General features: G+C 36.3%; 1 protein-coding gene across 4 annotated transcripts in view; it reads left to right on the forward strand.

Moving 5' to 3' along the window:
* LOC136766693 (RNA-binding protein with multiple splicing) overlaps positions 1-25,051 on the forward strand; it is a 34,202-nt gene that overhangs the window by 6,534 nt on the left and 2,617 nt on the right. Inside the window, exons 2-9 of one of the 4 annotated variants that reach the window (XM_066720406.1) lie at positions 1,992-2,069; positions 2,798-2,836; positions 4,687-4,749; positions 5,243-5,305; positions 7,954-8,098; positions 15,416-15,546; positions 20,457-20,526; positions 24,832-24,937. In XM_066720406.1, the coding sequence (XP_066576503.1) occupies positions 1,992-2,069; positions 2,798-2,836; positions 4,687-4,749; positions 5,243-5,305; positions 7,954-8,098; positions 15,416-15,546; positions 20,457-20,519 (582 nt within the window). In that variant the 3' untranslated portion in view covers positions 20,520-20,526; positions 24,832-24,937. The remainder of the gene's footprint in view (positions 1-1,991; positions 2,070-2,797; positions 2,837-4,686; positions 4,750-5,242; positions 5,306-7,953; positions 8,099-15,415; positions 15,547-20,456; positions 20,527-24,831; positions 24,938-25,051) is intronic. The other 3 variants (XM_066720408.1, XM_066720407.1, XM_066720409.1) reach the window with 3 other exon arrangements.

Here is a 25,051-nt window from a genome sequence, read left to right on the forward strand (position 1 = left end):
AACATCAACCCATCTCATCCCTAACCAGAGCCCTGGCCCCGAAAGGAAAAACTAGTATACAGATTCTCTAAATGTAAACAAGCACAGAAAATTACGAAAGTCACCCACAATTCAACATTCAGCACAGCACAGCAAAGAATTTAATTCTGAATATGATTAACTAGTTTAGGCTAATGCTACATTAATTAGCTATGTATATAGTTTTACTTTCTTGTGCATCAGTTTTTTTAATTAAGTTGAATTAAACACATTAAGGTGTTATTGGACGTATACGTATATTTGTAATTTAATTGTGTTTTTCTAATGGCTTTTTAAAAGAAAAAACGTGTAGTACATAGTTTAGTAACACTGAACTGTGCCAAAACCAAGACAAATGTGGTTGATTTGAGAATGTGAGTACTCTCTTTTCACCCATCCCAATCTAAGGTTGCAATGCATGAAATGGTTAAATTGTAAACATTGTTATTTTACCTCATTCCATTGTGTTTTAAGCATGGAAGTCAGTGTTTTCATGTCTGTGCAGACTTGTTTGAGTCAGGGGTTGGTGCTGATAGATTAATGAGAAGTGGTAGCTGGGATCTGATATTCCTTCTGTGCTCTTCCTGCTTGAGTTATTAATGCCAAACACTGCTGGGACATCATTGCCTATGAATTCCTCAAGAATTCCTTCAGCATAGGCACCATCCAGGATTACATATGTGTAAGACTCAGAGGAAGACATTGTTTGTAACAACACATGCAGGAACCAGCATGAAGATGAACCATTGTGTTGTTTCCTTGATATTTTGGAAATGTATAGAATTGTACGTTGCCATGCTTTCTTCTAACAAACAATCAATCATTTAATCGATCGATAACCAATAAATTAAGTTATATGTATCTATCCCCTATTATAATTAATCACAAAGGGGAAAATACATATATGGATTTTTTGGTTTGTGTTGCACTCGAAAACTGGATTTAATTCAGGTAAAATATGTGTTTTTCATGCGTTGTGTACTTATGAGTGATACCTATATGTTTGCTAAGCTTGAAGGGAATATAAGAAAGGTCACCTTAATAGGATGTGATCTTTCCAGCTCAGGAGAAACAAAGTTTGCTAACTGTTGCCAGGTGACCATGTTGTGGTTCCAGCAGTCTGAAGCTACATATTATATGAATTCTATCCCTTTCCAACAGTTCATTATCTGCATGGGTAACAAAGGAAGGTTAACAGCACCATAAATGGTAAATGATTCACACACAAAAAGGCAAATTCGGCATTACGGAAAAGTAGGCCTGCATAATATTTAGTACAACACTGTCAGTACTAATGGAAATAACAGTGAAGGGGGGAAATACATGTATTAATTATAGTAAAAGGAATATATTTAAGAATCAGTCTTCCTTTTATTAACTTATTTATTAACTTTACCTCAGTGTTATTATAACCAAGTGGACAACTTAATTTCATAGTTGTTCTTTGTTGTTTACACACATGCAATCGTTTTAATCTGTTCACTTTTCTCTGTGTAAAGCATTTTCCAGAAAGCATGCATGTCGCTAATAAAAGGTCAATATCCCATCCTATTCAGAAAATTACTAGTGAAACTCAGGTTCACCACCATGGTTGCACTTTGGATTTCATGGCTGTAGCATTTTAAAAATCCATCCAGTGAATTTATAGGCTTGATGATTTAAAAGCAACATCTGATGAGTGTATACTGTTGACTGCTGTTTCTGTGCACCAGATATAGCAAACAGTTCTGTACAGAGGAAGACAAACTCTAAGTAGACATGATCATAATAATAATAATAATAATAATAATAATAATAATAATAATAATAATAAATCAGTGTGTATCTCAGGAGTTCAGCTGCAAAGGACACGTGGCATTTTACTGCAAGCAGGCCCTATTCAAATTGACTTAACATGAAGCAACTATTATTTGATTATTTGATTGTATCTTATTTGATGAACTGCAACATCATATTCTTCTGCTGTCTTCCAGGTCCGAACACTGTTTGTTAGTGGACTGCCATTGGATATCAAGCCCAGAGAACTTTATCTTTTATTCAGACCATTTAAGGTAGGTTTGTTTTGAGAGTTTTTGGTTTAAGATCCTTTTTATGCTTTGCTGCATGATGTTATTTCTATTGAATTTGGAAGCCGTTGTTTAATTAATTAATTACCCATCAACTTGCAACATTTCCTTGATATAAAATTAAAAAGCCTGGCAAATAATGGCTCTACCACCCTGACCTTTTCATAAAATGTAATTGTTACAAAACACATGTAGCATGCTCAGTCAAAACTGTCTATAATTAAAGATTGCAAATGTTGCTAACTCTGCCTCTCAAGTATCTGTCTGTCTGTCTGTCTGTCAGTCTGTTTATTTATATTTTGTTTTGTTTCTTTATTTATTAGCTCATGTATTTATATACATAAACAATGCCATAAATAATATAAAATTTACTGGTGACCTCATTCTCCCTTAAGGTACTTTTGTAGATTTAATTAATGTTTCCTGCATGATCTAATGATCACATTTTTGAGTTTAATTTAAAATTGTAACGTGTAGAAGAGCATCTGCACACTTAGTTGGCCAAACTATAGAGGTGTTCTGACAACATATTTGGAAGCGTGCCTGAATGTGACTTTTGAGCCAGAGGTTTGTCTTAAGTCATTCCAGAAAAGAAAGGTAGACAACTATTACACATTCTCTACACTTTTCTTATTATAAATGTTGGTGTTCCTTTACTCAAGCTATATTGTTATACCTTTAATGTGGCTTACTGTGTCTCCTTTATTTTAAAGGGTTATGAAGGTTCCCTAATTAAACTCACCTCCAAACAGGTAAGCAAACTCATTTGTATATACATGCTAACTGTCTGTATACGGTTGTCTTGAAGAATAACATCTATGATAGACTTGGGTTTCAAGTGCTTTCCTTAGGCAATGTCACACTGTTTACACATGATTAATGTATGTCATATTTTTGCTGCCTGATGTCAGATGGTCTTTGTTCTTTTTATGTTTTTTGTTTTTTTCAGGGGGCAAGTAAAAAATTTGCTCAGATTGCTTTAAGGAGGAAGCAAAAGAAAGGTGTTGTAGGAAAATGTTGTAGAAACATGCTTTTGTCATTCTCAGAGCAGCATTAACATTTTTCCTGCGTTACTTAGCTGGGGTCTGCATGATGTGGCGTGGAACTCGTACTAATATGTTAAGGGACTATTTTTGATAACACAGTTTTCATAGTATTATTTGGCACCAATAACTAAAAATGGAAAATTAAATGAACTGTACATTTGGGGGTTTTATCGTGTTTATTTCCTTTATTTCCATGATAAGTGGCTGGCCAAGGGAGATGCTGAAGTTCCATGTCATGTTAATTTGACCCAGGACTAATAATATGACGTAACCTTTTCCTATTGGTCCCCCATGCAGCCCTAGCACAGCAGACATCAAGGAGAAGACAAGTCTTTCTCTTTTAGGCAGAGTTATTGATTTTGGAGCTCTCTGTGCTCCCTGGGTTCAGTGAAAATACCTTTCTCTGATTCTCAGTTAAAGGAACTGATACATTTTTTATAGACGTGTCAGACTGCCTCATTAAGCAAATCCCTCTCCTGTAGACATGACTATCCGCAAAAACATCCTCCTCCTGGAAGTTTTTGTTTCCCCATCTGCCAGCCGTGCCCTGTTTACCCATGAAACGATTTCCTTAAAAAATCCTACAATAAAAACGATGTGCTTTCGAATACTAAATCACTTATGGAGGTCTGAGATTTGAGCATTTCTAGTGAGCATATGGCATGATTATGTGATCACCTCTTTCACACAATCACACTTGGGAAACAACAAAAACTATCTGATTATAGGGTTCCAACTTTTTGTGTATATGCTAGTTGTCTGGACAATATGTATAAATCAAACTGTGGAAGTGTCCATGCATATGTGTTTTGGCTAAGGGTACTGCAAGGTTCCTTTGGCCTTGGAATAATGTTTTACGTTCTTGAAATGCTCACAAAACATCTGTGTCAGAGAGAAGTACTCCTCCAGCAATTGGTTAAGGCCATTACACATGATGAATTATATTTAATTTAAGTGTGATATCATAACCTCACATTCTCTGTGTTGTGAAAGAGTTCCTTTTGAATTAAATCCATTAAAGATAATAAAAGCAGCTCTGTAGAAATGAAAAAAGTCAAATTCACAGGTGCAGCATGGACAGTCTTTAATCTTAATAATTCAGAGAAAGTTGAAATTAACAAGGCCTATGATTCCAATAATAATATGTTGAGCACTGTAACAAAAACAGGGTAATCATTTGATATTATAAAAAAAAAAACAAAAAAAAAACACAGAAAGCATTAATTAAATTATCTTAGAGACAGTTACATAGTCAGGCTGTAAAATATTATTTAGTTATGCTGTGATATATCTATACACATATCTACCTTCATCATATAGCTTTGCAAAATGCTCAATGTATTAGTCTGCTTTCAACACTGGGTAATACATTGCAAGACAGTAACATAAATGAATTCCAGCAGGGTGCCCGGCAATGCAGCAATCCCCATATATAGTTACAAAACTGCTGCTCTTAATGTAATTCTATTTATATCCACCCTCTGTGCATGTCTTCCTTGTATTTCTTGCTTGGTTAAAAGCATCCGTGTTCCTCAAGATACTCCTTTTCCACACAGATTACCCGGCAGCCTCTGGAGAACTGCCTGTTCAGGGCTTTGTCTCTGTTATGGAATCCTTCAGTAAGGAATGCTTTCGATCTGTTATGTGAGCAGAGCAGTTTTCCGCTGGCATGTGACAGCTCTGTTAAAGACATCTTAACTGAATAGGGCAGGCTTTCAGCACTTTATTATTGCCTTTATTTGGTCTTTGGGAAGCTCAGTTCCATGTCATGCATACTTTATTAGTGATCTTGAACTTGAAGTACACAAAGGTCCCACCACAATTTTCAACACATGCTTAATTTATCATGTACCATATATTTCACAGTTTGTTGTTTTATAATGCTTTGCCTCATTAACCTACAGAGCAAGCGGTCTTCTGTTAAGGTTGACTTACCTTCAAGCACAGTCTTATAGTTATGCCTTCATCTAGGTCAAACAGGCTTGTGTAAATTAGTCTCTCCGTTGCTGTGAATTTTCTTTCACAGATCAGAGTTCAACAATAACAGTTGAATAATGGTGCTTAGAGTGCCTAATAAATCACTTTTTTTCCTTTTGTTGCTTTTATCTCCAGCCTGTAGGGTTTGTCAGTTTCGACAGCCGGTCAGAAGCTGAGGTGGCTAAGAATGCTCTGAATGTGAGTAAAAAAGCTGACAGCTACATTTGAAGTCATATTTGCTCACGCAGTCTGAAACATAAAGGCAAAGGAAGCAAAACCACATAATTTATCTTGAAGTAAGATGTGTGATGCAATATAGAATGCATCCTTGATTTAGAACTAACCACATTGTCTATGTGTAAATTCTACATGCATTCATATTTTATGCCCCTGCCAGCTGCCATTCAATCACCGAAGCATTACAGTTACTAGTTTAAGTAATTCCAGAACATGCTGTGTATAAGTAAATAACAGCCAAATTTACTTCCTGAAAGCACAAGGTAAAATGTAACAACTGCTTTCTGGAGTTCATCCAGTAGAATGAAATACAAACATAAGAAAACCCATCTGAAACCAGTCTGTTTTGGTCCCAGCTAAGCTTTGATGTTAAAACTTAATTGAGTTTTGTCTTGGAATCAGAAATCATCCTATAAAAATGTTTTATATACAAATAAATGTAAAATGCTTATTACGTGTTGTGCTCCTTCAAATTTGATCTTTTTATGGGGTTTTTTAAGAGTGTGATTCCAAGAACAATATCTTTCCAGAGCTTATCAAACTCTGTGATGACAGGCCTAGCGGACAAACACAGACCACCTGTGCTTGAGAGAAAAACAGGCCAGGACTTGTACCATATGAATGACTATAAATTTGTTGTGCTTACATTATAGCCAAGTGTGTTTCTGAGTGAAGCTACTGATCTGTGAACCCCATAGAGATGTATATTTTATTTGGCACTCAGTTTATATTACCTGAGACCTACCTCAAACTCAGACAGGGTGTAACCTAATGGCTTGTAGATCTTTAATTTCTGGTTGAACAAGATGATTAAGCGTACTGCATGTAAGGCGTGTGTGCAGAAAGTCACTGAGTTCAAAGTAAGTTTTGTAGTTCAGGCAGAAGCGAAATTTTGGCTGGACAATTTTCTCAAATAAAATAAAAAGCCAGTTAAATGTTTTGTTTTATTAAGTATGTACCAATCATGTTACATTTAACATTAACTAGCATTATGTTTTTGGTAAACAAATTAAAGGTGACTCTATTTCATGTTTTTATATTTATTCCCCTAAAAAATGCTCATTCTAAATATTTAAACTTTGAAGTATCAATAAAGATACAATAAATAACAATAAAAACAAGAAACACTTCATTTTCTTGTCTGGATCGCAGCCACAGGAACCAAAACAAGAAACAAACATTTTGTCAAAACATGTGCATCAGTTCATGTGAATTCAATAGTCCATTTAGCTACAGGTATTCCAAAACGTATCCAGAATATTCAAGAAGATCAATAGGAGATAAATATAACGGCCTCGTCGAGAGGCAGTTTTCTGTCTTTTTTCACAATAACAATAACTCAATATCATACAAATAAGAAAATATATCTGTATAAATTCAAATAGTTGGAAGAGCATACCTTTATATCACTACAAAGGATTGGTATCTTGTATAGATTGATGGTAATTCCCAACTATGACATTTGAATTTTAATGTATTTAGAAAAATCAATGAATGAACTTTCATTCCAGCTACAGTTACTGCTATTTTCACTACTGACTTTATATAATGCCTATGTTCTCTAGACTGTCACATAATGAATGTTCAGTGTACATTAACACATTCAGTATTTTAAGGTAACAGTTTGTTTGTATAGCTTTAGTGTTTGAATGTGCAAAACATCAACTTTCAAGTACTTTCGATTTCACAATAATGGGTACAGTAAAGGCACATACTTTCAACCTTAATAACTACAGTATTTGGAGCTTGAGTCACCTATGTGTTATTTACTTTATTCATTTTTTTTTTTTTTAATCCAGAGCAATCATCATAGTACATATAGTAGGATGCTATATTCCTCCAAGGGTTTGAGTGAAAGATGCAGAAATTACATATATAGACATATAACCTCCAGAAAAAAATATAGTGTAGATGGGGAAGGTTTTAAATTAAACACTTTCTAAGCCGTGAATTGAAATTCTATCTTATTTACAGTTGGTGTCCTTAGGGCTATATTTCAGTGCAGAGGTTATACACAGGGCAAAATTTGAGGGAATAGTGAGTCCGAAGGAGTATTTTTCATAATATTGTGCATATTTTTACCACCATGTATGTGTGGAGAGAAGTATTATTTGTAATGAGTCATTCTGCATGTGTAATTCCACAGCATATGCCAGAGTGCAATAAGAAAGGTAGTTTAACCCTACAGTCTGTGTTGGATGTGAAGACTTTATTGTGTTTTTGTATTTGGTTACTTTGAACCACCACCAGTGCAACCAAAGGTACACATTAAAATCTGACATTTACAGCTTGAATTTATTTTGCTGTCAGGCCTGCATTACAGTCACTGATTTATTTTGTTTATTAAAAAGTAAACCAGTTTTTGGTTTCTTGTCCAATCAAATGGGAAAAAGTGGTCAGTAATCCACTGATCCGTTGCCCAAAAATCAAAGACCACTGATCGAAGCTAATTGTTTGTCACGCACTGCAATTAAGCATTGACAAAATTGTAATAATTTAAATTTAACTCTGTTTAAGGGAATTCAGTTTCAAAATGTCCACAGTCACACTAAATATGGACTATGTGCTCCTACTGGTTCTTACTATCTTCTGTGAACCCCCACCTGTAGGGTATCCGCTTCGACCCAGAGATTCCTCAGACACTGAGACTGGAGTTCGCCAAAGCCAACACCAAGATGGCCAAAAGCAAACTGGTGGGAACCCCCAACCCCTCTCAGCAAAGTCCTGGACCCCAGTTCATCACTAGAGAACCCTGTGAGTACAATCCTGGCACATCTGCAGGACAGACTGAGACCTTGGCTGAATTTCTGTCCTCAGGAATTATTGGGCTTCTTAATATGGACAGATTTTTTTTTATTATTATTTAAATTATATATATTGTTATGTTGAGTAAATTAAATGAATACTACAAACAAAATCCACCCTTAACAATCCAATGTGATGTCTATGTCACAAACATTTAACAGGCTTCACAAAAATATATTATCCTAGTTTACTAGGCCTCTGTGTGTGCCATGCTCCATAAGAGTTAAGATATAAAGCCCCTGATTATAATTATAGTGTGCTACTGTTTTTTTATCATTTGTTATCTTGTAATAAGTATATTAACTCAAATTTAAGTAGTTTTTATAACACTGTTTGCATTAAAAAACAGATTTGTAGTGAACATTCTATTATCTACAAATATTATCCTATTACAATTGGTTTCTAACAAACAGTATATTTTGGTATTGTGACCTTAAAAAAATGTTATTTCTTAAATTTTCTTTGATCCATGTTAAGAACTTAATTTTAATGCAGAGCTATTTCAGCATATAGTTACTCATAAAATCAAATGAGTAACTATATGTAACTACAAGATACCAATCCTTTGTAGTGATATAAAGGTATGCTCTTCCAATTATTTGAATTTATACAGATATATTTTCTTATTTATATAATATTGAGTTATTGTTATTGTGAAAGACAGAAAACTGCCTCTCGACGAGGCCGTTATATTTATCTCCTATTGATCTTCTTGAATATTCTGGATACGTTTTGGAATACCTGTAGCTAAATGGACTATTGAATTCACATGAACTGATGCACATGTTTTGACAAGATGTTTGATTCTTGTTTGGGTTCCTGTGGCTGCGATCCAGACAGAAAATGAAGTGTTTCTTGTTTTTATTATTATTTATTGTATCTTTATTGATACTCTCTTATCTGACTATGTTGATTGTTTAAACTGTAGCCTAATTGTATGTGAATTTACACAACATCTGAAAATGGACCAATAAGAAGTGTGAGTGTGACTCAAACTTGGTCAAATTGTATTTATCTACCTAGATGGTAAGCAGGCATCAGTTTAGGACTGTATTCATTATGTATTGAGGTTTAGCTGAATATCTAAACAGGAGACTAAATGATTCCAAAAAATTACATTCTAGCATTAAGGCATTCTGGACAATTATCCAGTAATTGTAACCAGTTACAAAACAATACAATCTTTATAAAATAGCCCCATGACTAAAAAAAAAGAAAGAGAAGGAAAGAAAAATAATCTCATATATAAAAATCTGGTATTCATCATAACTGATTGTAGGTACACATTTTTATTGTGAGCTGGCCTTGACAACTCACCAGACTCTTGTGTTCATGCTAATTGATTGTATTGTATGTATGTATTTATTTATTTACATTTTTACATATCCATAAGGACAACTGATATATGTACTATATACTGTGTATATAGTATGTGCTGTATCTGTATCTATATCTATATCTATATCTGTATCTATATCTATCTCTCTTTCTCTGTATATATATAATTAACCATTATTCTCCTTCACAAGAAAGAAGACAAAATAGATCTGAAACACTACAGGCCCATTAGTGTAGTTCCCATCTAATACAACATATTTTCAAAAATATTTACACATTGCCTTCAAGACACACTGGACTTTACACAACCAAGAGAACAAACAGGATTCAGAAGTGTATATAACACAATGTATCATACACAAGTTGTACAAGAAGAATTGGCAAGATGCTTCCTTTGTTTGACTACAAGAAAGCATTTGATTCAATATACACTCACCTAAAGGATTATTAGGAACACCTGTTCAATTTCTCATTAATGCAATTATCTAATCAACCAATCACATGGCAGTTGCTTCAATGCATTTAGGGGTGTGCTCCTGGTCAAGACAATCTCCTGAACTCCAAACTGAATGTCTGAATGGGAAAGAAAGGTGATTTAAGCCATTTTGAGCGTGGCATGGTTGTTGGTGCCAGACGGGCCGGTCTGAGTATTTCACAATCTACTCAGTTACTGGGATTTTCACGCACAACCATTTCTAGGGTTTACAAAGAATGGTGTGAAAAGGGAAAAACATCCAGTATGCGGCCGTCCTGTGGGCGAAAATGCCTTGTTGATGCTAGAGGTCAGAGGAGAATGGGCCGACTGATTCAAGCTGATAGAAGAGCAACTTTGACTGAAATAACCACTCGTTACAACCGAGGTATGCAGCAAAGCATTTGTGAAGCCACAACACGTACAACCTTGAGGCGGATGGGCTACAACAGCAGAAGACCCCACCGGGTACCACTCATCTCCACTACAAATAGGAAAAAGAGGCTACAATTTGCACAAGCTCACCAAAATTGGACAGTTGAAGACTGGAAAAATGTTGCCTGGTCTGATGAGTCTCGATTTCTGTTGAGACATTCAGATGGTAGAGTCAGAATTTGGCGTAAACAGAATGAGAACATGGATCCATCATGCCTTGTTACCACTGTGCAGGCTGGTGGTGGTGGTGTAATGGTGTGGGGGATGTTTTCTTGGCACACTTTAGGCCCCTTAGTGCCAATTGGGCATCGTTTAAATGCCACGGCCTACCTGAGCATTGTTTCAGACCATGTCCATCCCTTTATGACCACCATGTACCCATCCTCTGATGGCTACTTCCAGCAGGATAATGCACCATGTCACAAAGGTCGAATCATTTCAAATTGGTTTCTTGAACATGACAATGGGTTCACTGTACTAAACTGGCCCCCACAGTCACCAGATCTCAACCCAATAGAGCATCTTTGGGATGTGATGGAACGGGAGCTTCGTGCCCGGGATGTGCATCCCACAAATCTCCATCAACTGCAAGATGCTATCCTATCAATATGGGCCAACATTTCTAAAGAATGCTTTCAGCACCTTGTTGAATCAATGCCACGTAGAATTAAGGCAGTTCTGAAGGCGAAAGGGGGTCAAACACAGTATTAGTATGGTGTTCCTAATAATCCTTTAGGTGAGTGTATATTACTGGATTTCTTAACAGACACCCTTATCCAGGGTGACTTACAATTGTTACAATATATCAAATTCGTTTTTACATTTTACAACCTTAGTCATCAGAGCTCTAAGAAATCAAAACAATGAGGAAACCTATGTTACTCTTATTAAATATATATACAACAATGCTACATCCACAATCCAACTCAATCAATATTTGAAAAGGAGTACATCAAGGAGGTGGAGGAAGTTTATTTGAAAAACTTACAATTTACTGAACAACTGAATCTTTGCAAAAATACCTGAGTTTCAAGAATTCTCAGATGCAAGCAAGAAAACTAGACTTAATATGAACATGAGTTAAACCAAAGATATGTTGATCAGCTTTGTTAAATCTAAGAAAATTGAAATAGATCAATGGATACTCGAAGAAGTTAAATGTTATGTCTACTTTGGACAACAAAACAGCGCAGATTTCAAAAGAAGAGTAGAAATGAGATGGAGTGCATTTGGAAGAAACCACATGCTGTTGAAAGGTAATCTACCATTTGAATGCATACTACTAATGTTCACGTATGGCTGTGGAACCTGGTCACTTGAAATGATACAGAAATTGGAGACGACAGAAAGGAGCATGGAAAGATGTGTCCTTGGAATAACAAGAAGAGACGGATGGATCCAAGAACAAACCAAAATATGTGGCATCATTGAAAGAGTGAAAATGTTCAAACAGCTGAGCTGACACATTGCAAGAAGAACAGATGAAAGGTGGACCAAGGAGGCTACAGAATGGATACCAAGAGATTAAAAAAAACTAGAATATGACCACATAGATGAAATTGTGGGAAGATTAAATCATACATTTTGCAAACATGACATGGAAAAGAGAAGCTGTAGATTGAAGCAAGTGCAGATCAGCAGGGAAACATGGACTCGGTGACACAAATGGAAATTGGGCTTCAAGGCATTAAAGACAGAAAACAGGAGACACTTCTTCACACAGAGAGGCGTCACAATCTGAACAAACTCCCCAGCGATGTGGTTGAAGCTGAACACTTGGGAACATTTAAAAATAGACTGGATAGTATCCTTGGATCACTTATTAATGGACACCAAACGAGCACGATGGAGCGAATGGCCTCCTCTCGTGAATTAACTATCTTATGTTCTTTTTTATGTTCTAAGTGGAAACATCTTGGGGGGGCCTTCAGCCAGCAGTGGTTCAATATAGGCCGATTATGATAGTTATGGGGATTTATACATAAATAATATGTTTTCATATATTGTACATATGTGAGTTGTCCATATGGTTACTCACTTACTTACTTACCTACAACCATTTGATGGACATTGTTAAAATAATGTATTAAACCTGTGAAATAAGTATTTTCTCTAACTTCTGCCCAAGAGGACAAACATATGTATGGACCATTTCAGCATTTATCATCGTCCAGTTCTACAGTATACCTTAACCAATTATCACCTCACTAAGGCTAATTCCATAATGTGTAAATTATGCAGGGATCTGCTGAGGCTTAGTTTTCTACTGTGTCAGATATCATTTGACAGATTATAAAACCTTCTATGGACTTCTGCTCGTGCTTGACAATGGAAATAATATAGCTGAAATACGGCACCATTTAACCTTTTTTACATTGCACAAGTCGGGGAACATCCGAAATAACAGCATTTTGACATGAAACATGATTTCTACAATTCTGTTAACACAACTGTTGTCGGAGAACATCTTCAAATTTGAACATTGATGGAAGAATTGCATTAACGTTGGAGGAGATCATAATAAGAAATGTGGAACAAAATTAACATATGAATTCTTCAACCCATTTGCCAATTGCAAATTAACAATAATTACAAGTCTGCTATGCAAAATGTAGAGAGAATAATTATGTGTCTTGAATATTTATTGTTTACAAAAGTACTATATATACATTTCGCATACAAGTTGTGCAATAGATAATGTGATTAAATTATATATATATATATATATATATATATATATATATATATATATATATATATTTCATTTCTTACATTTTATTTCATATGACATCTCATAGGTACAGGGGAGTTTGGGATGTTGTTATTGAATTCAGTAGCTTAGATTTGAGTTAGCTGTCTGTAGAGAGCCATTCAAACTGAGAGACAGAGCACATGTTACAATTTAATTAAGACGTGCTGTTTGGGCAAAACCTATGTAAAGAAAAGCGACTGAGAAATGGTTTTTAATGACACAGGTGTGTACTTCATTAGCTCTTAAAGTCTGTGATTTAATTTTACTTCATAGTCTTGTCTGCCTCGTCAGTAAATATGAACCCTGAAACTTCAGTGTTAGTATCATTGTATCATGTTGTAGGCTATTGTGTAATTTAAACTTTGCTGACCTTTTTTCCTTTTTCATTTCATAATGGAAATAAATATAATTGTTATATTTAATTTGATAAACTACAACAGGCCTGGTACTAAAGTAATTCAATAAATGCTATCCATTAATAAAGATTTGTTATATACATGTACATAGTGAGAAATAATAAATTTTACTCCTGTTTGTTCATAATTAATAACTACTGAAGATGTTGCTTAGTTGCTAATCTCCTGGAAGGGTTGTCTTTGGCATTGAGTTCTAGTATGAGTGAAAACAATGATTCCCTAAGGAGTCAGAGCATTTTCAAATTCACATAATAAGTCAAGCAAAACAGTTCAAACAGCTGGTGGGAGAAAATGAAAAAGGATTTAGGTTATGAACCTTTAACAACAGTCGACTCTTTCTTTTAAAATGACAGAAAAGTGACGTCAGCAACATAAAGAAAACATTCTGTGATTTTTTTTGATGTTCATGAAACTAACTCAATCTAGTTAAAAGGGGAGTTTTTATATACACGGTTGTGTTCTGATTACTTTAACGATAAATATTTTGTTCAATATTGAATAAACAGTATGAAGTTAGCAAAGATTTTTGTATACAAGCGCTACGTTCTTAAGTGGAGTGGTGCATTCCTGAAAAATGAGAGAGCAAGCTATTAGCTGGAATCTTACATTACAGAAAGTCATGTTCCTTCTGGTTTGTTCTGAAACAATACGGAAGGAAACAATTAGTTGAAAAGATGACATAATCAAATGCTATTTTAAGCAAATCAGCCATAATTATCTGAAAGTAAGACTGTTGTACAAATGTCAGTGCGATAAAAGAAAATAACTCTGTACTTCATCCAGCAGACAGTCAGTGTAAATAAAACATGCTGAGGTGTCTGTTCAGTAACATTTTATTTTACATTTAGCACATGTGCTTTTCTTAAGTCACAGTTACTCTAAATAAGATTGCCTATTTTGCCACCATGTCTAAAGCCTTTAGTCATACTTTGTTTCAGCAGTCTTTGAGGGCCCAGTTCCTGCCTTAGAGAGGAGTGTATAAACAAACAGTTGACAATTAACGTCTGTAGAGAAGATTAATAGTATTGATTAAATAAATCATCTATTTACTAAGAGAATCATAAAGTTTTCGTAACTGTAGAGCAGAGTGTGTCTAGGCATGTTTTTTTACGTATTGTAAATTGCTAAACAATGCCCACAGCACTGCTTTGCATCTCTCTGCTTCTGCATTTTTATTTATGTCATGTTATTCATTGACGCGCCATGAGACCTGCTAATCGTGCTGCACCTTAGAAATACTTCAATATTTAAAGTGTTAAATTTCAGTTAATTCCTACTGTTCCGACTTGCATAGAATCAAAAACAAACTACATGTCTAGCTGGGAATGTGTGCATAAATATTTGAATATATACAGTATATGTGCTCAGAAGAAACAGCTTCCCAATACGTCTGTATAGCTTACATATCTCTCTCTCAAGAGAGAATGTGTCAGAATCCAAACAGTAGAAGTGTATTAATAGTTTTGGATGGCATGACAAGTATTTATTATTGTTTAAATTCCAATGTAGTCTAATTTGTTCCTGACTAGATGATGTGCTACAGCTTATGACTTAATTTTAGTGTTCCTGGTGTCAGCTTTATTTATTGGGATGAACCTCGAGATGGTGCGGTGTATTACATCCTCGTGGAATTCAGACTCTGAAAACTACCCTGACTTTGCTCACAACTTCAGCACATACATCTTAGAATGGACTACTCCTTTTAAGCTCCTAACCTTAACTAATAACTTCAATGAAATGTGATCACAACTTCAGTGATCTTTCTCAGTCTTCCTTCTTTATTTATGTTCACCGTTTGTGTTAAGGGTCTACGTTCCTGTTTCACTTACCATATTCCTCTTCTTGTCTTGCAGATGAGCTCACAGTACCTGCACTTTATCCCAGCAGCCCCGATGTCTGGGCTCCCTATCCTCTGTATCCCGCGGAGTTGTCACCTGCTCTACCTCCTCCTGCTTTCACCTTCCCCTCTTCACTGCATGCTCAGGTAATCTCCCTGAGCGCAACCAGCCTCACCAACCCTCCCACCAGCCCTTTTCCCTTCATGGCCCCACAGTGCACTCCATTCAACTAACCCCCTGTTCAGCTAATAGATTCTGTCCAAGGTGACCACTCCTGCCCCTTTCATCCCCTTTTCTCCATCTAACACTCTTCATAGCTCATGGTGGCAATGTCTACACAGCAAACTGCGACTGAGTTATTTGGTTGATTTGTTAGATTTAGGGTTAAAGGTGAGATCAGGATTAGAGATAGGGTTGAAAAACTTAAATATTCCCACATATGTACAGGTATGTAATAGTGGGGGCAGCAGTGACTCCACAATCTTCTCTAGAGGGTCACACTTATGACACAAGACTATAGCTCAGTCAAGAAAACACAAAGCATCAGTGAGGTTAACTTTTAGCTTTTAAAGTTTAGCCTTTTTCAAAATCACCAAGGGGTCGATGGTGTCTGTCAAACTCTGCACAGAGATAAGAACCAGAGGGTGAATTTGACAAGAGAGTGACAGCCAGCAACAACTCTGCGATGTCTGGTTGGATTGTGTATCCGTTGGATTCACTGAGTGATTGAATTGAACATTGGGAAAACATCCAAAAAATTACAATCTTCATGTACAGGGTCCAGGTAAAATACGGGTTTATGAATTACTGAGAAAGGATGCCCTGTTATTATTTTTTCAGGAGCATGTTTATTTATTTATTTCCAGGAAAACGCATCCCTAGAATTTTGCAGCTACATCTGCTTCAGGAATATTCCGTTCATTACAGTAACCAACAACATCTGTAATTAACTTCACTGCACTTTACTAGTAGGCAGACCTATGGCTAGAGAGGTACATTTCACAAATAATTAGTTCCTTTTAAACATCATTAAATACCATATTGTGGTGAATCATACTAATATGTACACTATTCTGTTTGAATCGGTTTCTTGTTTATAAGGTTTCAAACTATCTTCCAGCTCAGCAATTCAGAATTGTTATTCTTTTAATTGCTCTTCAATTAACAAGTAGGCCATGATGGATTGGATAGAGAATATATTAGCTCCAACTGGAGTTCTGGTTTTAAATAAAATTATACACATATTTTATAGTTATAGTTATAGTTATTTTAGTGTAGATATCACACTTATTTAAGGTTTGGCAGTAATAATGCCAGACAATATTAAAATGTATATGGCATTTACAAGTGCTATATATTCTGTGTTTTATAGTTGCACAATGTGTAAGGAAAATAATTTAGTAAAACTATAAGCTAAATGAAACTAGAATATTATTAAACAATGTATGCCATTCAATCTTTTTAAATGCTTTACTAAAAGTAGTAGTTTTTTTTTTAATATATATATTACACATACAATGTATTTTTAAATGCAACTACCAGGACAACCAGAATTAATTTGTAGACATTTTCCCCAAAATAATGTATTATTATGATCAAGATTTAGTCAGTTCATTTAAACCGAACAGAACATTTTCATGAACACTGAAAATAATGTGTAAATATGATACAATTGTACATCACTGTCCAAAATGTTAAGTACATACAATGTGTCGAACATTGTAAAACTCTGGAAATATTTGGGAGTGACGTGTGACCCACAAATGACCGCCTGCTCCTCCTGCGAGAGAAGCGCGAAGTTAAGTCGAAAAGCAAGAGTATTGGGTTTCATTGACAATGGTGTCTGACAAATTGAAACTGCCACAAAACTGAACAGCAAGTCTCTTCACCAGAATGACAGCCTGACTGCATAATCTCCAAACTGTTTAAGCCCAGATAGTGGCCAACTATAGAGAGTGATTATGTAGGAATTGTGGTGTGGTCTACATCTGTTTTCGAGATACTATGTCACAGTTGTCACTTGACCCAAGACACACCTCTGCCAGGCAGGACACATTACAGTTCAATCCAGAAAATATTGATGGATTGAGTGGGTCAACCACAGATTGTTCCAGTTGTAGATGGAATAGAAATTAAAGAGATGTGATGATAGTTCTGTAGGGAGACGCCAAGAGAAGGCTTCTTAAAGACGAGGGTTTGCATTGGCCTTGAAGTCAGGGGGTTAGCAGGCCAAGAGCAGAGATGAATTAATGAGAGAGGAAATGAAAGGAAGCTAAGCAGGGGTAAGTTTCTAGAAGGGATATATATAAATATATATAAATTGAGAGAGAGAGAGGGAAAGTGTATAATGTAGATCCATATAAAATTGCAGATATGACAAATATTTAAAGACAAAACAAATATTGAAGAATTTCCTACAGGGAATCAAGAATATTATCAATAATATGCAGGCATTGTATTAGCAAAGGGGTTGGCTGCTGGTGATAATTATGTAATTAAAGATCCTGCTGGTGCCTTTTTAAGTATACAAGGAGTAAAGATTTATGCAGTTCCTCTACTTTGCCGGGCATGTCTACCTGAAAAGGAAAGCATCATTTGCAGTTTGTCCACAGCCAGAAAGAGCTAATGGAATGTGTGAAAGAGAGTGCTCCCATTCCTTTGACACCTAGTTCTCCCAGGGTATCATAATAAATCATTCTCCTTGCAACACATCCAGTTGATAGACCACATAGTTTACTCTGTCTGCAGAGGTTCAGTAAGCAGCTTGCCTCCCATTGAATACAGCAGCATGCCATGACCTTTTATTCTCAAGTTAGGGTCTCATTTTATTCATCTCCCAACTTTGCTTGGAGCTGCATTTGAGCTGAGATTAATCAATTTCCGTAAAGACACAAAGCTAGAATTGTGCAGATCCAATGGTTAAGTACTGATTTGAAATCTGAAATTTGAAATAACATAATACAGTGTATTAGAATATATAATATGACATAATGAATCAATAATATAACATTGTGTTCTACTGATAAAAAATAAATTATGGATTAAATATAAATAGGAACACACAGGTAATTATTTAACTTAAAGGAACATACAAATATTGTAATCCTTCCCTTTGGAGCTCCATTAAAACCTGTAAAATACACTCTTTTCCTTTTCTGTATTATTTGGAATTGCAGTTAGTCTTGTTAACCCCCCTTTTCAAACCAGCTATTCGACTCCGGTCAGTGCTCAAGGCCTCTTATCTGAATGGTAGAGATGCAGATAACATGCACATTACTTTTGAAGTCATTGTCACGACATCTGCTTCTTTTCAAGCCCACGGTGCAAACAAGAGCTAAAGCACTGCATGGTGGCCTGACTTATTTAGCACTGATATTTCTGCAGACTCGCAGGCACCCAGTAAGCCACAGGGATCGCTGTTGCCTGGCCTAGTATCCTGGCTGACCTAAAAACACCCAACCCCTGAGGCTATGAAGCAACTGTGCACCAGCAAAGTGTTGGTTGAGCACAGCTGGCTGACGTAGTCCAGATAATGGGTCCAATAGGTCCAAAGTGTGCTCCAAGGGGAGGATTTTACCAGCTAAGCCACTTGGGAGCTCTCAGAAGAACATTCATCACATTAATGTAGTGTAGCAGTAATACAGAATTAACTTTTTCATTTATCATTCCAAAACTAAGCTATTCATGCAAACCGCAAAATGTTCATGACAAAAACATCAGTGCAAATACCATGTCACAGTAAAGAGCTGTGCAGAGTAGCTGCAGAATTGGAAAAAACAACTTTGAAAACTATGTTTGCAGTTACAAAAAAGGAGTTGGTATTTGTAAATTTGAAATGAAATGTGTCCTTTTGTTTCTCCTTGTATTTTCAATTTGTCTGATATGCCGAGCTTGATTTATGTTATCGACCACAGGGCTATACATTAGTCACATGAAACTTATAAATATAAGATGGGTCAAGAGCAAGTTCAGTTGCATTTCTAATTCTCGCATTATCATATTGGCATTAGTCTACTAATAAGCAGTGCCTTCTGTGAATTGTATAATTGGAAAAACTCATGAAAGTGCTGCAGCATGGTTTCTGATCTTTTAGAAAGCAAGAATCACAGGATAAAAGGCAGGTGTTCAAGACAGATTCTGGCATTCTCAACATCTCCTTTTCTCACTGATGTCATTCATTAATGGTTTTCCTGTCATTACTAAAATATAAGTTGGTGGATTCCCTGCTCTCTGTCTGACAGAACATATTATTATCAAACCCTTCATGCTGCCCAGTTACAATCCTGTAAAACTCTTCTGCAGTGTAAATGCCCTTAAGTTCATTAAGTTTTAATTACTGAAGTCTGCACTATTTTATTTCATGTTTTAATAATTAAACATTTCAAACTTCTTAAACTTTAAGATGTCCACACATGAATGATGGTGTTGCACAAGCAGATATCTTTGCAAGGTGGACATAGAGTTGCTTGTTACTGCTTTGTCCCCACCTCAACAAACAGCTGTGCAAAAAGGTCCCTACCTTTGGAAGTGTGTATTCTAGAAGTTGCTTGATTGATTCTCCTGGTCTCACCACATTCTTCCCAGGTTCCTCAAGCAGTTTTTCAATATCTCTATTCATCCTTGGCTTTACCATTGAGGCTACTGTACCCATGTCACCTGTAGTTATTTTTAATGCAGTATTAAATGTAGGTTTAGAACAGTGTGATTGGGCTGTTATCAAAAACACAGAGCATACCATTGATTTGGATATGTTTAAAAGCCAGAAATGTGAAGAGTAATCTTTTGAACAACATTTCCTAGGTTGTCACGACAAGAAGTGCTAAATGTTCAGATTGCTCCTTTTCTGTCATGAAAGTCCTTTGGCGGCTCCCAGGCAGTAAGAGGGTGCATTGTAACCAGAGAGGGGGGTGCACTCAGATTGAACCCTGCAGCGATGAGTGAGAGTAGTTTTCTGAAGCAGCGCAGAGGAGCCACTGTGAGAATCAAGGTTCAAGAGTTGAGCTGGTCCGGAGCCCGGTGAATCAGGTGCTGTTTTGTTCTTTTTTCACTTGTCCAGATTCGCTGGATCCCTCCTGTAGACGCTGCTCCTCAGGGATGGAAGTCCAGGCAGTACTGCTGAAATCTGCGTGAGTATGGGTCGCTTTGCCAAAGTGTGATGCTTACTGAATACACTGTGAGAGGCCTACAGGCTGGGGCTCTGCATAGCCTCTAATTACAGACCACACATCCGTAATTTACTCCCCACTCAATCTCACAATGGTCTAAAACAATGTGGGAAATGCATATTTATATTTTGTTCTGCTTTAGCTGCAGCCTATATAACAAGTAGATATTTTACAAAAAGTAACATTGATCTGCAACAGTGTAAGCAAAATAGATAAACCTTGTGCCTCCACTTCAAACCGCTTCCCTCAACCCACGGCTTTTCTGTTATTGTTTAGTGAAATGCACCAATAGATTTATGTGTTTTGCTGAAATGAACATAGGAATCATCTAACATTATGTCACGAGCATGAAGAGTTGACATTTTCATATTGAAGATCATACTGGCAAATTAGAGTCATTTCACAATTCATGTCATGTCATTTATTTAATTAAGGGTATGAAGGGAATCAATGCAAGCAAAATTCTGCATCAAATCCTTTGCTTTACAACTTTGAATTATTCAGAATTAATTGATTGAGTACATCACAACCTGCTGCCAAATGTCTGATTGAATCGAATTCCTTTGCTATTTATCAAATATCCTATCAAACTGAAAGTGTAAAGTGGATTATTTGTTTTACAGTATAAGTGTGTCTTTTTTTGCCTGACTCAATGTAGTACACAGCATGCATTTAGCTCCCAGAACAGTTATTTTGTATTATGAAATCTGGATTCTTTGGAAGGTATGCTTTGGGGGAACACTATAATGAAAGGGTGTTCTAAACCTGTGCACATATTTTGACAGTGATTTTCGAATTTCAAGAATAGATTTGGTATCCTAGGGAAAGAAACAAATCTTGCAGTGTAAACATGAAGTCGGAGATGGTAGAACAGGAAGTGACATGCCTTTCAGACACATTCTCCCAGTCCCGGGGGTGAGTCTTGGGTCTGTCCACTGGCAGGGTGGTGTTGATTAGTGTGAGGTTCGTATCATTCGTTTCATGCTGGCTGTTCTCTGTAGGGAGAAGTGAGGGAAATGAAAAATGAGAGTAAACCCGATGCTGTCTCCTTATCGTCCTCTTGTAAATTCCAGTGGGAGAAACGAGGAAGCCAATAATTGTGGAGGTTTGCAATATTCATTTAAAACTTTGAGGAACCTAATGAAAGTTGCAAACAAGAGCACATTGTTTGTCCCATCTTGCTCATCTAACTGCCATATTCAGTACAGCCAGCTTTGACTTAAAGATAACAGTCCTACAAAACTGCAAACATAAAATGTTGTAGACACAAACAAATGCATATCAAACAGCTTAGCCGTTCAGGGCCTGATGCACAAAGCTGATATTCTTACCAATTATATAAATGTATTGTGGGAAAATGTGATTATTTCACAATGTTCAAGCTTTCTCTGTAATATGACAGACCTGTGTAGCTTATTGATCCAGGAACCATTTTTAAGCCAATTCTTAAAGCATCTTAGTAATGAGCATTTTTAACATAATTTAATAGGTTCTTTTGTAAGCCCACAAACACCCTGTGTAAATATCTCACATAATCAAGAGAAGAAAAAAAAAAGCTCTTATTGCAAGCATATCTTAGATAAAATTGTTTGACATATGTTAAACAGCCATTCCTAGATGTATTTTAGGTGCATATTTCTATATATGTATATATAATAGGCCTATATATTTTTATTTGAAATACATTACAATGGAGGAAAAAATATTGCAGATGCATTCATATTACAAAGGTATATAGATCTGCAATACAGTATAGTGTACTACTGTTCTGTATACTATTGTTCGGTTCATATAAAATAGTCATTGTTCTCTCCTTCCTACTTATTCAAGTTTAAAAAAAATATTTATTAGTGACCTTTCAGCTTGAATTTAAAAGCATAGTAGTGACTGGCATTTATGTCTGTTATTTGTTTTAATCTTAGGTTACTGAAAAGTTAAATATAGCCTCAACAGAAATTGTTCATGGAAATCAGATAAACAGATGTACACAGATGTTCACAGGAACACATTTAACTCAACTGGTGCAGTGCTGTGAGTGTCTCAATGAGAAGTCACTGCCTTGCCAGAGTGCAGGCCTGGACATGAGTACAACAGGACTAGTGCCGGAAAATTACCTCTGCGTCATCGGACTTAACTAAACCAAAGTGACTGCTTCTCAACCTGAACGTCAGTTGCAACAGTAGAAAGCTGTAACGTGATACCACAAAGCAAGGCATTCACAGATGTCTCAAAAACAGCAGAACGATTCGGTCATAGTTGTCTTGAGTTGTTTTAAATCCTGCCTTGTTTTAAATCAAGGCAGGCCAGAGTTGGGTAAGGGGGACAGATTATCAGTTTGACATGCAACAGTGACTCCTATAGCTGGTTGGGTGGCTAGGAGGCTGTAGTGCTATCACTGAGAGCTGGATCAGTCTACAAACTGTTGTATGGTTAGCCAAATTGTCATCATAACTTTGCTTGCTGTATCTAGAGCTGTTTTCAGGGTTAAATGTATTGAGCGGATGGCCTGCCAGTGCACAATTCAGAAGATGTGCTGTCTTCATAGTTGTCATACTACTACAAGGGCTGTAGTGGTAAGTCAGTATGATTATCCCAAACTGGAGGGTAAAAAAAGAAAAATGTGTACCAATATAGGGAAGAAAACAACAAAAACTAGTCTGTTCCTTTTCCTTAATTAAACATGAGGTTCCTGGTGAACATGGACCTAATATTTAACAGATTCTGAAACTATGGAAATGCAATGACAAATGAGGTCAGTAACTAAATACTAATGTGCTGTGAAAAGCAAAAAAATGTAATGCTTTGCCCTCTGACAAAACATCAGTGGAGATTTCTCTGCAACGACAACCATAGACGATTACTACTTGCCGAAAGGCATATTGCTCAATAACAGAGCAAAGCCAGAGGTTCTTGTTTAACTTTTAAATAATTCCCACTTCAGAAATGTAGTGACCTCTAAAAAGGAAATGTAGAGGTTGATTTCTGTCTTGACCTCTTTCACAGTAACAGAAATCAGAGGCAATGAAACAAGAATAATAACCATAATAAAGGTTAATTCCAGAGCCAAAAAGATAATGTAAAAAAGCACAGTTTCATATGTCTTTTTGTGTTTCTAACCTATTGGCACTTTAAACCACAATATGAACCCTAAGCTTTGAGCAATGGCTTGGCTTGGCTTGGACTTGGGATTTTCAAAGTATTTTTTGTTCAAGCAGGTCAGTGTAGTGAGTTAATCAGTAATGATCGCAGGGTGATTATGCAATTCAAGAACTATGAGAGCATGTTACAAGTTACGGTACAAATAAATAAAAGTATGACTGGGTTTGTGTTATTAGATTTGCAATATAGAGTGGAATTGCTCTGCTGTGAATGCAACCCTGATTATTTGAAAACGAGAATACACCACAAAACAGCACACCACACGCAATGAACAAACCAGCCAGACTCCTCAGGGAGACCAGAACGGCATCCATGCACTTGAACAAAGTGTGGGGAGCTATTGATAAGCTGAAGGGAAGGACAGCGTACTAGTACACCTTGCCTTAAAGGCAAAGCGGAGTAAACTCAGGCTCAGGCTCAGGCTCTCAGAGGCCAGAGCGATTCTCAACTCCCAGAACCCTAAATCTTACAGTTCTAAACAGATTTAATATTGATCTCATATGTCATATTTAATAACCATCCTCAACAAGATGTATTCTGTTTTGTAACGATGATGAAATAGGTGTGCATGGCTTATGTTTTACTCATACTGCACTGCACTACTTAACTTAGAGAATTAAAGTCACCAAATAACACTTCTATCATTTATTGTGAGGTCAGCATTAGCAGCATATTTTCAGTGATATTTACCCAGCTCCCTGATTAAAGACATTGTGGTGGAATAACCCATTTCCTATATATGAATCTTGAGATCTTCAATCTTCTTGAGGTGATTGAAATGAGATGTGGTAGTCAATGTTTAGAGCATTTTATAAAGCAATGATAATAATCATAATTTGCCATTGTAAGGCTTTCCAGAAAATATTGGCATTGCTCTTTTAAAATGTATAAACAAACAATGCCAGACACAGGAGGATCTCAATACACTTTATTGTCACAGGCTTTATCTTCTACACACCTGTCAGATTTTGATCAGGTGTGCAGTTTTCTTGTTCCTCTTTTTATGGATGAATCTCTTAATAGGCCTTGAATCCTCACATGACTATTATTTGTTAGCTCAGTTTGCAATGATTCTGAACTTTCACTCCATTGTGGGATTTTATTCAGGGCTCTGATGTGTGATGGTGGCGACAGTTGGTCTTGATGGTGTTCACCTATACTCCTGCCCTGCCTTGAGGCTGTCCGATCCTTATCACAAAATTGTGGACTGTTGGTAAGTTTTCCAAATAGTATCTTGAAGCCTTATGTAGATTGTTTCCTGAGCTGAGGGGTCTAGACTTCATCCATCGATCACCAGTAAAATGAAGGTTGGGCAGAACTTTGAGAG

Source organism: Amia ocellicauda, chromosome 13, assembly GCF_036373705.1.
Source record: "Amia ocellicauda isolate fAmiCal2 chromosome 13, fAmiCal2.hap1, whole genome shotgun sequence".
Lineage (NCBI taxonomy): Eukaryota > Metazoa > Chordata > Actinopteri > Amiiformes > Amiidae > Amia > Amia ocellicauda.